This window comes from Eucalyptus grandis, chromosome 6 (genome assembly GCF_016545825.1).
Source record: "Eucalyptus grandis isolate ANBG69807.140 chromosome 6, ASM1654582v1, whole genome shotgun sequence".
NCBI lineage: Eukaryota > Viridiplantae > Streptophyta > Magnoliopsida > Myrtales > Myrtaceae > Eucalyptus > Eucalyptus grandis.
In genome coordinates, this window is record NC_052617.1 from 43,833,440 (window position 1) to 43,849,211 (window position 15,772).

At 41.2% G+C, this 15,772-nt stretch overlaps 2 protein-coding genes across 2 annotated transcripts; one reads left to right on the plus strand and one right to left on the minus strand.

The window, feature by feature from the left end:
* Nucleotides 1-4,324: 4,324 nt before the first annotated feature.
* On the minus strand, nucleotides 4,325-8,513 carry LOC104450102 (protein transport protein Sec61 subunit alpha). Its single transcript, XM_010064534.3, has 7 exons — nucleotides 8,490-8,513; nucleotides 6,985-7,352; nucleotides 6,398-6,625; nucleotides 5,844-6,198; nucleotides 5,630-5,757; nucleotides 5,385-5,520; nucleotides 4,325-4,860 (listed from the first exon to the last, which is right to left on the minus strand). Exons 2-7 carry the CDS (start codon nucleotides 7,326-7,328, stop codon nucleotides 4,621-4,623), a joined length of 1,431 nt encoding a protein of 476 aa, XP_010062836.1. The 5' UTR covers nucleotides 7,329-7,352; nucleotides 8,490-8,513; the 3' UTR covers nucleotides 4,325-4,620.
* Nucleotides 8,514-10,581: 2,068 nt separating this feature from the next.
* LOC104450103 lies at nucleotides 10,582-14,125 on the plus strand. Its single transcript, XM_010064535.3, has 7 exons — nucleotides 10,582-10,903; nucleotides 11,165-11,233; nucleotides 11,319-11,486; nucleotides 11,864-12,034; nucleotides 12,160-12,369; nucleotides 12,699-12,799; nucleotides 13,205-14,125. Exons 1-7 carry the CDS (start codon nucleotides 10,816-10,818, stop codon nucleotides 13,853-13,855), a joined length of 1,458 nt encoding a protein of 485 aa, XP_010062837.2. The 5' UTR covers nucleotides 10,582-10,815; the 3' UTR covers nucleotides 13,856-14,125.
* The last annotated feature ends 1,647 nt before the right edge of the window (nucleotides 14,126-15,772 follow it).

The window sequence follows — 15,772 nt, forward strand, 5'->3', positions numbered from 1 at the left end:
TAAAACTATCATTAATATGATTGTCATATGCAAAATCAATTCTATGAAGTTACAAAAACTTCTATAACTACCTACTGACTAACTACCCACAAAGAATCGCCAGAATGAAATCAAATATTATCTAACATCCAATAGAATAACAGTGCTTTCACATAATACAACTATACATTACACTAAGCAATATATACAAAGAAAAATATCAACATGGAAAGAGATATTTACATCCATAAAAAATCTCACAATGAATTTAAGAAATAATTAGAGAATGTCCCTTCTAATCTATTAGTCAAAACATCTGAGAAAACTGAAGGTACATTTGCCAACCATGGAAAAACTTTTGGAGAGCTTTCATGTCGCCACCAAGGCGCATTCACTCTGCGCCATGTGGCGCTCATTCTAAGGGTTGAAGTTTTGGCCAATTCAATCCTATAGTACTCTCTTACAAAAGCATCCACTAGATTCCTATAATTCGGGACCACGTTGACCTCCCATAGCCGATCTAACACTGCTTGCCATTCATGTGGAAGAGTGTTCATCAAAGTCGGCACCTTCTCAAAATCCGGCATAAGATAACCATTCCGGATGATTTCTGTATCATCGATTGACCTTGATCATGTGTGATACTAAATCACCATCAAGCCATCGATAATCAGCTAACTCTTTCATCAGCCTTTTCAGTCTAGCTCTTCCTTCGTCCGTTCTTGGGATTGCAGGTATCCGTGCATAACGCATCATAGTTCCTTCAACAAATGCAGAACTAAAATGGATCACTTATAATCCATAATAAACAAATGGAAAAAACATAATTTTCCATGATTCATGCAACAAATGTAGAATGAAAAATGGATTACCTACAACCCACACAGACATAATTGAAAAGAAACAAATTCCTTTGTTTGTTTGTTTGTTTTTTTTTTTTTTTTTCCGGGTCAATGGTCATTGCTCAACGGTCAACGGTCAACGGTCAAGTCGTTGGACCGGTCGGACCGGTCGGGCCGGTCGGGCCGGTTCGCTCGAACCGCCCGCACGTGCCGCGCGCGTGCGCGAGCTAACGTCACGCAGACGTCGGCGGGCATGTGCCGCGCGTCGGGTCTCGCGCGGGTCGGGTCGGGTCGCCGGCGGTGACCCGCCAACCGACGCGTCATTGCGCGTCATCAATGACGTCACCCCAACGGTTCCGACCGTTGGGTGACATCACGCGCGTCAACACGCGTCGGTCCGTCAATCGCGCGTGCTGGTTCGCCGCCGGGCGCGTGTGACGCATGCGCCCGGCCGAAGCCAATGCTTCGGGCGCGTGGCGCCCACGCGCAGCGGCTTGTGGCCGCGCGTGTGGGCCCGTGCGGCGTCGTCCGGCGACGCACGATATGTCGCCGGACTCGTCTCGACGAACCCTTTCTCCCAGTGCCTTCAGAATTTGATTTCGACTTACGAAAACTCAGAAAAATGGCCGAACAGTGCTCGGGTGTCGGGATTTTCGCCCCAATCCGTACGACCGAAGGTTTTCGCGAAAAAATTAATGAAAAAACGTCAAACAGGTCGGGAAAAACGTGAACTAGGGCTTTGATACCAATGTTGGGAATTACGATCCTAGAAAACCGGATTCGACACTAAATCGAACTCCTAAATCAATGCGGAAGCGAAGCTTGGGAAAACCACGTATCACCGATCCTAAAGCATACCACGGATTCGAGCGTACCTTGTTAGCCACAGATTAGACACCAACGCTGAAGAAGATGAAGAAATTCTGATCCGATGATGTCAATTCGCCTTGAAGGGAAGACGGTGTCGCTGTTTGCGCTTCACTGTTTTCTTTTTGTCTTTTGGAGAGAGAGAACGCGCGCGGGAGAAAAGCGTACATACGTTCCAACAGAAAAGCGTACATACGTTCCAACCGATGCCATCTCTCTCTCTCTCCTCCCTTTTATACCTTCCCCCATCCACGGGCCCTATTCCCTTGGGCCGGGCTTTTGGGCCAAAGATGGGCGAACGGGCCTTAAGCCCATCACCAATTAAATCCATCAACATCAAATTTAAAAAAGTAAACTAGACAATAAAAAATTAGTAAATAAAATAAAAAAAATGTGAAAAACCTTTAATAAACCTTTGAAATTTTATTTTTATGATATTTTTAAAAAAACGGTATTGCTAAAAAAATTTCATCAATACAATTTTTTATAATTTTTTAAAAATATAACTTTTAATTATTTTTAAAGTCAAATTTTTAGTTATATTTTTTATTTTTTAAATTGAATTTTTAATTATATATATTTTTTTCTTTTCTTTTTCTTCTTTTTCGGTCGGCCATCATCCATGACAAGGGTCGGGGATTGACCACAGGTGACTTGAGGCTCACCAGATCGACGAGATTGAGCTCACTCAACACTGATGAGCTCGAGTCTCGCTAGATCGGTGAGGCTCGAGGCTCACCAGACATTGATGAGGCTTTAGCCTTGCTAAATCAATGAGCGAGCTCAAGCCTCGGTGCCCAAATTGCCTAGGCTTGAGCTCCACTAGTTGTCGATGATCTCGAGTTCGCTTGAGACCGGCGAGCTCGAGCCTCAACTAGCTAGATGCCAGCCCTCACCGTGTTGACCACTTGCTAAGGAAGGAGGAAGAATAAAGAAAAATAAAAAAATAAAAATAATTATAATTCAATTTTTACAAAAAAATATTTTACGAAGTTAAAAAGGGAAAGAGAATGTGAGGCTTGTGTTGGAAATAGGTTATAAGTCAAATTCATTTAAGACCAATTTATCTTAAGCTCAAAATGTAAATTTTAACACCTCTACTCGTTGAGTTCTCAATCGATGTGGTAAAATTGATCTTAGATCCATATATGACCTATTTAAATCATAAATGAGTCATATATGGGTCACTTATTTTTTGACAAAAAGTAATTAAATGGGTTTAATAAGCAAATACTAAAGATAGGTGGGTTTTAAGTGAGTCTTAAATGGGATGGATTTAGAATCCACTTTTAACTAAAACCTCAAAATCTCTATCTTCCATCTTTAACTTTACAAAAAAAAATATATATAAATATATATATATATTTTTTTTATATAAAAATGAAATTATAATTATAATTATTATTTTTCTTTTTTTCTTTCTTTCTCCTTCGGTGGTCGGCACGGTGATGGGCGGCGACCGGCCAAGCGAGCCTTGAGCTCATCGGATCTAGCAAGGCGGAGGCCTTGCCAACGTCCAACAAGGCTCAAGCCTCGCTCATTGGCGAGACTCAAACTCGCCACGGTTAGGTGAGTTAGAGCTCGCCGGATCTAGTGAGGCGGAGGCCTTGCCGGCGTTGGGTTCCGGCGTTGGGCGGGGGCGAGCTCGAGCCTCGCCCGGCAAGCAAGCTCGAGGCTTACGTGTGGCCGATCGCCGGTTGTCGTCATGGGCCGACGTGGACCAAAAGAAGAAGAACAAAAAGAAAAGAGAAAAAGAAAAAGAAAAAAAAAAAAGAAAAGAAAAATTATATTCTTAAAAATAAAAAATAAAATAATTAAAATTTTATTTAAAAAAAATAATGAAAACTCGATTTTTTACAATAAATATTTTAAAATTTATAAAAATCGTCCATTAAATTTATATTGTATAAAATTATTTTAGCAATATCATTTTTAAAAATATAATATATATAAGAAATAAACTTTCTTAAGTTTAGTTAAGTGAATCTGGTATGGGTCGAGTATAGGTCGGGTATGGGTAAAATTTTTTGCATTGCAATAAATGGGTCATAAACAGATTAAATGGGTCGATTTGGGTCGGACCATTTATGACCCGACCCGACCCAAACCCGACCCACCCGTTTAACGGGTGGTTCTAAAAAAGAAGCCTACAAAATTGCCACTTTCGGCCACCGTGCGTCAAAACCTTCTTCCCAGAGGTGAACGAACGAAATTAGAGACATGAACTCCAATGTACAAAATTAGATTACAACATTGATGAAATTTTGGAGTCCTTTTTCCTGACATTATTTAGACTAAAACTGCTTCTGGCAGCACGTAGATTTGCATCTTAACACGCCCCAAAACGCTAACAAGAGCGTGCCATGTGCTATGCATATGAACACGCCCCTTAAACATACTGATGGCAGAGACAAGGAAGTACCGTGGTCTAGTGACGGAGTGTAATGTCACGCATTGAACGCGTGATGGCAGTGACAAGGAAGTTCCCGTCTAAAGTCCGAACTCGATACTTATGCAATCCCAGACTAAATTAGGCAGCCATCTGTTGTTCGTCTCTTAGCCATTGACCGACATAAGGAAGAATCCATAATGCTTCAGTAGAATGTCAAAACACGAAAGTGTCGGCTCCCAGATTCTAGATCGAACAGTCTGCATCTGAGTAGACTCAACCGTCGCGAAAGAGAGAGATAACAGTATGGAAGTCAGCTCACGAGAGGCAAAGTAAACCAGAAGGCTACTCAAATGTTCGAGTAAACAAATCTTTAGATCTTGCATTCCTCCGCTCTGTTAAACGCAAAGTTGGTAAACATAAAACTGTTCTACCTTTAAAACTAAAACCACTGGTGTTGACTCGGTCTATTCTATATCTCAACTTAATTTCAAAACTGCAGGGGGTCAGCACCGACATGCATATGTTAAAGATGAGCGCGACCTAGAAACCAAAGAAACCAAGTTCGGTCGCTCTTTCCTTCTCGAATGTCTCAAAGTATTGGTAGATGATGGTGACTGCAAGGAGGATTCCAGTCCCTGAGCCGATTGCCCCCATGAAATCTGCCAGCACCGTTAGCGCACCAATGCACATGCCCCCAAAAGCTGCAGCCGTTGGAATGTAACGGCTCAGCTCTTTCTGTAAGTTGGACTCCCGATGACCAGGCATTACCATTTGTTGCTCCTAGAAAGCAGCATGACAAGAGAATAGGTAAGAGACAGTAAAATGTTAAGCAGCAAAACAGTTTCTTGTACATCCTCATCCAATTCCGCTTTGTCTATTAGTGCAACTATTTATAAAAAAAAGAGCCAGGTGAATATTGAACATCAACAAGTATGAGACTTGATAGGTTCGCTTTTACATGATCAGAACACCCAAGCCACTCGTGCAGTTTCTCTCCTTGCCCTCTTCTGTATTGTTTTTCATTAGATAATTTAAAAGAGTCTACTGAACCACTAATTTAAAGTGTTCTTCCAAAAAAAATCAAGTGCGCACTAAAATGAACATTGACGCTGCTGAGGTCTTCTTTAAGGAAAAACAACAATGCTATGTTAACACACTTCAATCTTTAAATGTTTGAGAATCCCTGTATGCCAGTCAGTAATATAGTTGATCTTTTTACACGCAAATGATCATTCTCTGACGGAGAACCTAAGAGGAATGAATATCAGATAAACAGTGAAAGAAAGAAGAACGTGTAATAATACCTTGAGTTGCTTCGCAACATCTCTGGCAGAAGATCCAGAAACTTCAATCCATGTCTTCGAGAAAAGAGCACATGCTGTGAGCATGAACACAAGGTAGAAGAGTGCATGGAAAGGATGGGCTGCCATGTCAGCCAAGCTGCAATATGTGCCCACATGTCAATCAAGAGTGATTTCTGTCGCACAAAGATGAAGAAAAAGGCACCCCTTTTGGATAGAAATTTCTCAATGTGACAAATAAAAATTACCTTGAAGGTGCAGTGATGTAATATGCTAGACCACCAACTGGAACATACTGACCACCAGAATATTCTGATTCCTTCCATTTACCCAGCAGGTTAACCAGAAAGTTTCCACTGTACTTCCTGTGAAGCAACTGCATGAACATGCATGACGTCATTAGTTTGTCAAACGCTAAAAAACTCACTCATTGGTATACAAAAAAAAGAGCATCATGGTAACCTGTGAAATGAAGTAAATGTTGGAAACAAGAGCAGACTGCAAAATGATTGGCATGTTAGAGGTGTAGAAAAGCTTGATGGGATAAGAACCCTGCTGTCCACGAGCATTCTTCGACCTCACTGGCAGAACCACACGGAATCCTTGGAAGTAGATGACAATAAGGAAAATCAAGACTGTTGCGAGCAGATTTGTCACATTTGGAAGGTTCTGCCGATAAAAGGCCTCTCGTAAAGCGCGAACCTTGTCTGTCCGTGTAATCAGGAGATGGAACAAAGCAATCACAGCACCTTCAAACTCAGCTCCTCGCCCACTGTTAATGGTCGTGGGACTGAATGCTTTCCAGATTATGTTTTCACTGCAACCAAAAAATTAAACATATAAGTATTTGTCCCCTAAATGGATATTTATTATACAATGTCATCATGGCTCATTCATAAAGTCAATAAAAAAAAAAAAAATTCTTTCTCAAGGCACTTATCTGTTTTGGCCAAAGATAGCAATGATCAAAGTTATTCATATCAATGCCGCTGTTTATATAGGAAAATACTGCTTACCAGATATTGGTTGCTATGAAAAGTGAAATTCCAGAGCCCAGACCATATCCTTTCTGAAGAAGTTCATCCAAACATATCACGATGATGCCAGCAAAGCAAAGTTGGATGATGATGAGAATGGCATTTCCAACACCAAGTTGTCCAACACTGCCATACATGCCCGAGAGAACATAGGCAACAGCCTCACCGATGGCTATCAGGATACCCAATAACTTCTGTGCTCCATTCCTGCAAGAAGAGGCCACCATTATAAATTTAAATTGAGAAGGGGACAAAAGAAGTTTAAATCCAAGCACTGATGCCGATTCATTTTATTGCCAAAGATATGGTCCATAAGAGCAACAAGCACACTAGATGATCAAACTATCAAATGATTATCAGCAAGTGTTTAGATAGAATGACATTCAATCTGAATCACCACTTCCACTTCAGTTTTGTACTCAGTAAGAAAGGTAATGACACGCTGCCACAAACTATTTGCCAGAAACCAAAGAGCAATCATATAATCTCAGCTATAGGTCCTTTCGGCATTTGCAAAGGTAGAAAGCAGAAAAGAGAGCAAGTATCATTCATGCCTAGAAACTTACAGAAGGGCACGATCCTCTCGAACATTGTTGTCCACTTCAATTATCTTAGAACCAGCCAGAAGTTGCATCACCAATCCAGATGTTACAATTGGAGTGATACCAAGCTCCATGACAGTTCCACGATTTGATGCGAGAATAACACGCATCCAGTAGAAAGGATCTGCTCCTGTTGTGGAGTGGATCCCATAGAGAGGGAGCTGACTGCAAACCAGGAAGATGAAAAGGGAGATCACAGTGTATATGACCTTCTCCCTGAATGGAATTTTCCTGTCAGCACTCTGAACCTCAGGCAAAAAAGAAAGAAATGGCCTGACAAGGTGAAGCACCCTGAATCCACCTCCCATAGCTGAAGACTCTTCAGGTTAAACCTGGAACATGAGTGAAGATTGTATCCTTGTAAGAAATAACTTTTTTATCGGCAGCAATCCAATGCCACAAATGCTAAGCGTCCCTATGCAACACACAATAACAACGAACTAAGCCTTGTCTCACTAACATGAGTCCAGTCCAAAGATATATAATATCAACAATATATGGCAACCCAGAATTATTACCTCAAAGCCAAAAAAAGGCACGTGTCTAAGCCTACAAATCCTCAGACTCAGTGACCAAAAACAGCCAGCTTGATGGGACCTTAAGAGAAGCCATTGCTAATGACTCGGGTTCTTAAAACAGCTTGCTTAGGCAACTGCTCATAGTATAGGGCCGTCAAAAAATTCACCAATTTATCAATTTTCAACTAATCCGAAGAATATCTCAAAACATCTCTTTCTTTATGCTCTATCTTCCGTGTCAGCCAGCAATGAGTCTATTATAATAGTTGGGAAAAACCCCCAGCGCAATACAAAAATCAGTCAGCCTGTTCTTTGACCTCAGGTGATGTATCAGCACACGAAGTCCAACCCCAACTAAAAGTAACAGTCTAATTGGGCTACGGTAAATTTCAGGAGAAAGAAGAACAACAGTCAATTTTTCTCAGCTACGATGTCAGGGAGAAATAAGCAGCTCAGACCACTGGAATATCGCCGCAATTCCATCCTAAATCAAAGCAGAGACAACAAACAGCAAATAGCCAATAACATGCACAGACAATTGCACTGAATGTCGTCCTAATAACCGGACATTCTCGTCACGAGCCCGGAACGAGTACCGACCGAAGAAACAAATAACAGCAACCGATGGAGCTCGGATCTAACGCACATGCAATTCAAAAAAAAAAACCACGAATCTACGAGAAGACGCAGGCGATCGCCGAACTAAGTCGGGCGTCACACACCCAACATGCACTCGTGCATCTATACAATTGCCCGTAGAAAAAAGGGGCTCCGTCGACGCCGCGCATGCATGAGGAGATCGAGGAATCTGCGAACTTTTCCTCGCTCTCTCGAAACACAGATCTGCGGAATTTCGACGGCGCGAGCCCCGGCGAGATCGGAGGGAGCCGAGCTCCGGACAAACCAAGGTCGAGCATTCGCAGCCGGGAAAAAAAGGGAACGGAGAGATACCTCGCGGATCGGGGGCGGATCCCGGAGAGAGGTGGCGGAGCGGATCTGCTATGCTAGAGAGAGAGAGAGAGAGAGGGAGGGACAGGGTCAACGACGAGGGCTCGATTTTATGCGTTTGGGAGAGAGGGTTCGCGCGTGGGGACGTGGAGACGCGGTGCGGTGCGGTGTGCTTTCGAATCGGTCTCCGACGACGACAGCTCGTGAGGAGCGGGTGACGTGGAATTTCGCTTTTGGGGCAAAACGAAAGTGACGTGGATCGTGAGCCCCCTTCGTTCGACCGTATTAGGACTCTTAAATCCTAAATTGCATCACTTACTTTATAGGTCATCGCATTTATGTATGCGTTAGATTCTTGATATTATTGTGGGTAAATGACATAAATGGTCCTTTTGAACTTTAGCTTCATATAGAAAGTGGTCCTTGAACTTTGATATAATGTATAATGTAGTCTTTAAATTTTTAATTTATTCAATATGATTCATAGACTTTTTGTATATATTCAATTTGGTCCCAAAACTGCATGAAAAAATGTCAGTGTTGTCCTTACATTAAACATTGTCATATGGTCTTATGACAAACTTGAAAATGTACCAAAATTTTATAAATTATGTTAAATAAATTAAAAGTTCACAGACAATATTACATATTGAGCTAAAGTTTAATGACTATATTTAATAAATTAAAAATTTAAAGATCAAATTGCGTATTATATTAGATTTCAATATTATAGTTGGGTGTTCATTTTCCAGAGCACTAGACTAATATTGTCAAATTGAGGAAAATTCTTGGATCATTGCTATGGAATTTATATGGTGAAAATTCACCGCATATGATTATCGGTTACCACAATGAATGATCACATTCCATTATTTTATTGGAAATTATGTTAATTGAATGGGTCCCCATGGAAAAAATTATCATCACAAGACCTTCTCCAACAAGCGGGTGAGGTGATTCGAGGAGTGATTGAGCTGCCATTTGATCCCCTGAGGTTGAAAGACTCGATACGATAAAGACTTCAACAGGATAAATCTTGCGTATGCTGGTAGGATGGTGATGGCAGATAGACAAACAAAATTGTGATTTGATATTCAAGTGTTCGATCAAACCCTACAACCCCTCGAGTGGATGATGTTGAATTATACCGCATGCATAATAAAACTTTCCGATCAAACAAGCTAACTATGTTTTCAAGCTTAATCTCTAGACAAACAATGCATATTTCAATTGTTGCATTGATAGTCTAATTGCGATGGTTGAACACAAGCTCATGTTATTAAGCTCAATCAAGATAATTGTCTAAAAAATTATAAATCTATTATATTGCAATCAACTCAATTCTAAAACTTTTAATTGTACCAATTTAATCATAAATCTCTCAATTATGTCAATTTAGTTTTAAACCTTCTAAAATTTTGTCAAAATAATCATATACTTATTATATTGATAAATGGCCGAAAAGACTATATTGAAATATTATTAAAAAGCTGAGAACTAAATTGGTAAATTATCAAAATATTTAAGATTTAATTGACACAATCAAAAAGTTTATGATTGAATTGACCACCGTATGATAGGTCTAGGATTTTTTTTTTTCAAGTTCAATCCAAATCTTAGCTTTGATGACTATCCAGTATCTACGACATGCTTATCAACCTTCCTTCAAATCTTGACCAGACAACAATATTAATTATTGCGACCAATTGGCCCACCATCCACATGCGTCTCCCTTCACATTTTGTGTTCATCCACGCCATCCAAAGCATTCCACACATCACCCATTGGATGGAATTGTAATCTAGCATTTGTACTCGACCAAAATGTTCTGATTATTATTTCCATGTATACGGAGAATAAAAAAAAAGGAATCCAACATCATTCCTCTCTTTGATTTTCTTTAAGAACGTCCAAATTACTTAAATCTTAACCTCTCCGTCTCTGTCCCTCATTATAAGATCTCACTTTGCTTTTGTCTTTTTCAGGGCCAAAATCCCTTCTTTCATCTGTTTTGCCAAGATTAAAAAGTAGGGAATTAAAAACGAACCCAAAAGAAAAAGAAAAGCGATAAGGTTAGAAAGAAAATTTCAAGAAAAGCTTTCATCTTTTTTTTGCCTCGCCTTTCACTGTTCCAATCTCGAGGTGCAGCGAAGAAGAAGAAGAAAGAGCAAACGCCAAAGCCGAACTCGCTCTGTAGCTCACTCCCTCTCCACTTCCAGTTGCTGCTGCTCTGTATCTAGTCATCTCTGTCTCTCTCTTTCTCCCTCGATGAGCACAACAGCGCCACCCACTTGAAGATTGGCGGATCTTTTCCACTCGCTCGCGCGCCATGGGAAGCTCCACCTTCGTCCTCCTGCTTGCCGCTTCTCTCCTGGTCGGTTGCAATCTCGAGTACGGAGCCGATGCTGCTCCTTCCGGTAAAACCCTTCATTCCTCTCTGGAATTCGCGTCGAGGGTTGGCTGCGGTGGACGCTTGCCTTTCGTAGTTTTAGCTCGCCGGTGCTTTGCTTGCTTGGAACCCTCGCCGAGGAGCGAGCGTTCTTGAAACTTGTAGGCTGAGTTTCGTTTCGCCTTAGAATGCTGTGCTGGTTTGAGCTTATGCTTCGTTCGATCTGTTCGCGTGATGGGTACGGCGTTCCTTGGTTCGTTTTGTTCCGGCTGATCTTTGTTTTCGTCAGGGCACTTGGCGAGGCAGCTGTCCTCTCTTCTGAAGTGGACGAGGGCTTCGTCGAGAACGCCTCAATCAGGTAAGGGTCCGACGGTGGAGAGACGTCTCGTGGTTTCGCCTTCGCTGTTTAACTATTCGATAAAGATTCGGGTTCTGTTCTTCAGATGGGAATGCTCTTCAGTTTGAGAGTGGGTACTTGGTTGAGACTGTCGTCGAAGGGAATGCGATCGGCGTGGTTCCTTACAAAATCCGTGTCTCTGATGATGGGGAACTCTATGCTGTGGATGAAATTAACAGCAACATCGTCAAGATTACTCCTCCACTGTCCCAGTGTACGCTTCCTTAGCTCTCAAGCCCTCACTCGCGATACTTGTCTTTGGCAGCTCTGTGCAGTGGATGGAAATACTTAGCTGCTATATTGAATTCGGATGCTCTAGCTACTTTTATTGATCCATATTACGAAAGTTTTACCTCTCGACCGAAATAAAACTTATAAATCACGTTCCTACAAATTTTCAGAGTGAAAAATGTAGTCACTTGGGGTGGTTTATCTATAATTAGTGTCTGGTATACTTGGAAATTCATGTATAATGCTACCTATGAAATTGTAGCTTGTTTGCTGCTGCTCATTTGTTTCATTGATGAACATTGAAATTATTGCTCTTGGGCTGTGGGATTGGGCTCCTCATAGGATGTCATTATGCTGCAGATAGCAGAGCAAGATTAGTTGCTGGATCTTTTCAAGGTTATACTGGCCATGTTGATGGAAAGCCTAGTGATGCGCGTTTCAATCATCCCAAAGGTGTCACTATGGATGATAAAGGGAACGTGTATGTGGCTGACACCTTAAATCTTGCCATCCGAAGAATTGGAGATTCAGGTTAGGGAATATTGTTCAGTTTATATTTTTATGGAATTGTCTGCGTATTTTGGAGGTTAACTAGAGCAGTCTTGAAAATCACTACCGTGGATTATCAGAAAGTTCAATCCTGAAATTATTTGCAGGTGTGACAACCATTGCAGGTGGCAAATCAAACGTTGCAGGGTACAGGGATGGGCCTAGTGAGGATGCAAAATTCTCAAATGATTTTGATGTTGTATACATCAGGCCTACCTGTTCTCTCTTAGTTATTGATAGAGGAAATGCGGCTCTTCGACAGATCTCTCTCGATCAAGAAGATTGTGACTATCAGTATGATTCACTATCTTCATCAGGTCTGAAACTGTGTTCATTTTCTTTTTCTGATTCCGAAACAATTCTCTCCCATTTTAATCTCTTCTAGAGGTCTGGAAGTAGATCATTTCTTCTGCAAGTTTTACAAATAGGAGTAAAAGGAGATCCGGAATGGAAATTGACTGCTTAATTTCAAAGCACCAATAAGAGATTATTTACTCCTACAATAGATCCAGAATAAATGTAGTTCAGAAAGTCGAAAGAAAAGCTTGTTAGGTTTTCTTCCTTTACAATCCAAATATTTCCTTGATGTTCCAGATATGTAAGATTTCTTTCTAATTCTCAATTTTTGTTTTGTTTTTATGAAAAGGCCTTTTGGCAGATGTCCTTATGGTTATTGGAGCTGTCTTGATTGGATATGTTGCCTGCATACTGCACCAAGGATGTGGAACTTCTGTTGTTTCGAACAAGGTGTCCTTCCCCACCTCTGGTTTAGAAGATTTATATGTTCACATCTGCTACAGATATATAAGCAAGTCTAGTTTACCTTCATTTATTCTCTCTTAGCTCTCTTTACGCCACACAATCTTTGACCACTTTGTTGAAAGCATTCTCATGCATTCCCTAACAGGGTCTGTTAGTCATCTTGGAATATAAAAAAGTAAATGTTATTACTATTTGCTTGACCATTAGGATGCCTTGAATGTTATATGTCAACTTAGTATCTCTCTACTCCTTTGTTATTGGAGGTGAGAAGTATTACCACAAACTTCAGAAAATCTTCCTTTTTTCTATAGGGTGACAATGCATTAGGAACCTATATTGAAAAGTCCTATTGCCGCATGTGGTTGATCTTTGATTAATGTACTGATGCAGACACAGCCACAAGCTTCTGAGTTTGTGCTAAAAAAGGATCTAATGGAAGAAAAGCCAATTCCTGTTGTGAATACCCCCAAAGAAGACCCAGGGTGGCCATCATTTGGGCAGCTCTTGATAGATCTATCCAAGCTTGGACTGGAAGCACTTGTAGGAATAATCCTTTACTTTGTGCCCTCACGTCTCAGACCCAGGGCCATGAAGAAGGGTCTCACACCTTTGAAGGATTCTCTCCGGATGCCTGAGGATGAAGTTGATCCCCAGTTAGTTCAGAGACGGAGGACTCCTGCTCCTCTTTCTGAAACCAGGCAGGTTCATACTCCTATTGAGAAGCACTCTGAAACTAAGCCTGTGAAACTCAAATCGAGCAGTTTCAAGGATCCTTCTTTGTCCAGCAAACACCGAAGTTCAAAACGACAGGAATATGCGGAATTCTATAATTCGGGTGAGGTTCCAGCATACAGCAAAAGTAAGAGCCATAAAGAAAGGACTAGGCATCGCCAACGAGACAAAAGTGGAGAAGCGCTTTATGGAGCGATTGGGGTGGAGCAGAAACCAGTTGAGATGAAGCCTGTTGATTACGAGAGAGCAAAATACGAGCACTACAATATCAGGAGCAAGTATGGTTCTGATGATTCCTTTCGATTTTAACTCGCTCTTCTTCTATCCTTTTTCTCCCCCCCAAATTCATGCTATGCGTTTCAATTTTGCCATCTGTAATTGCATCCAGCTTTTATTGAGGAGAGTCGTGGCTGGCCCTAAACTTTTGAATCAGGCACGGGTAGTGCGGGGGGCTGGCTGTTGCATTTTATACTAATAGTGGCCTAGTGAAACTCACTTTTAAGCGCCCGAGTTCTCAATCAACTTCTTGGGGAAATGCATTAATCGTGTTTCCGCTAAACAGGTATCGTGCTTGATATATTCCAGAGTGACTTTGCAATATATAGCATCTGTCAAATACATTCGACTTTGGGCGTATTAGGAAAGAGAATACTATATACGCTGGTCGTCTCAAACGTCAACCGTGCAGTCAGTTCTGTTTTGTTACCATGGGGAGGGATGCTTCTTGTAGTCCACTGCAGGGCTCACATCATATCTTATTGGAGGTTCGAATTCACAGAAACAGCATCATTGGAGATAGAGAATCCGGTGTGGTCCTCCTCGAATTCCTAAGATTGGATCCACATATTTATGGTGCTGTTGCCATTTCAACCATCTAAGATTTGAACACAGTTTCGTGGAAATGGGAGAGTACTTTGTCTTGCCCCTTGTTTACAACTTTCCAGCTACACGAAATGGTTCTCCAACTTAAAGGTTGCACATCCCTCTCATTCAAATTAACAAGCGAGAAGGAAAATTCACTATCATCGAACTCGGGTTCTTCCACTAAAATAGCAAACAGAACCCGCTGGAAGAAAGTAGATGCACGGATGCAGCCTGTTGTTTAAGATGAGAATCCATTTGAAGAAAGAAAACCTGCATCCTCTTTTGTTGTGACATTTTGATATCAGATCCTCTGAGAAGATAAAAAGGGCCTTAACTTATTTTCACTCTAAGATCTCAGTGTCGACTGTAATTTACACGAAAGAATGGTTATTTTAATGCTGCATGGACTATTCGATCGATAATGGCCAATCAAGAACCAAATGAGAACGGGAAATACCATAAACAAAGTAGATCTTCCGATAGATGCCTGTATAGGTTCCTTGTATTCCATTAGAAAAGTCTTGGCATTGTTTACATGACAAAAGAGGGTGTGGTCACACAAGGGCTCCACTGCAATTAAAGGATGATGGACATGGGTGTCCTCAAGCAGAAGGCAAAACTGGTGTCCTCTCTTGAATAGAAGTTAAAGACGTGGACCCTTCTACACAGAGCGGAGAAAAGCAGAAGCGCCCCTTCTTGGTTGTGACTTGAGAAAGCAGTTTCTCACTAGAGAGGTAGCACCATAGCTTGTGAGGGACCATAATGGCCAGTGACTTCTTTTTAACCGTGGTAAAGTTTTGCGTTTTCTTTTCGGTCAAATTTTGTGAGGTTCGACTATAAACTCACGATCTCTCATCCTTAACTCACATCACTGGCTCAACTATACAGCAATCCGCATTTTTACCAAAAAGTCGCACGTGTCGACACGAAAGTAGTAGAGATTTTCTGCGCGGGGGCACAGGTTTTTATCGTTGCACGCGGATACCATTTGTCTAGGCCAAGTTATTCCAATCACATCTTCTCAGATACGTTGTTTGATGTGCCCATTCACCTTTTAAAAGACGGTAGTCATCTAACCATAAGGATTTCGTCTCTACGTATCCATGCGTACGTATATGGAATGATGCATCTGGTGAAAATATCTCGTTTGGAAAACTACTAGCTCCCTTCTCTCTCTATCATGACAAGCGCTTGTGGGAAACCTTCAAACGCCCCATGAAAGCTCTCTCACGCTGATTCTGGACAAAGTTTGTTTCTCTTTTGCAACAAACAAAGTAAGGTGACATTGCCAAGCAATGTCGCTCTTAGCTTCATTTAGAACTCCACATTAGAAGCCATTATTTTGAGAGAGAGAGAGAGAGA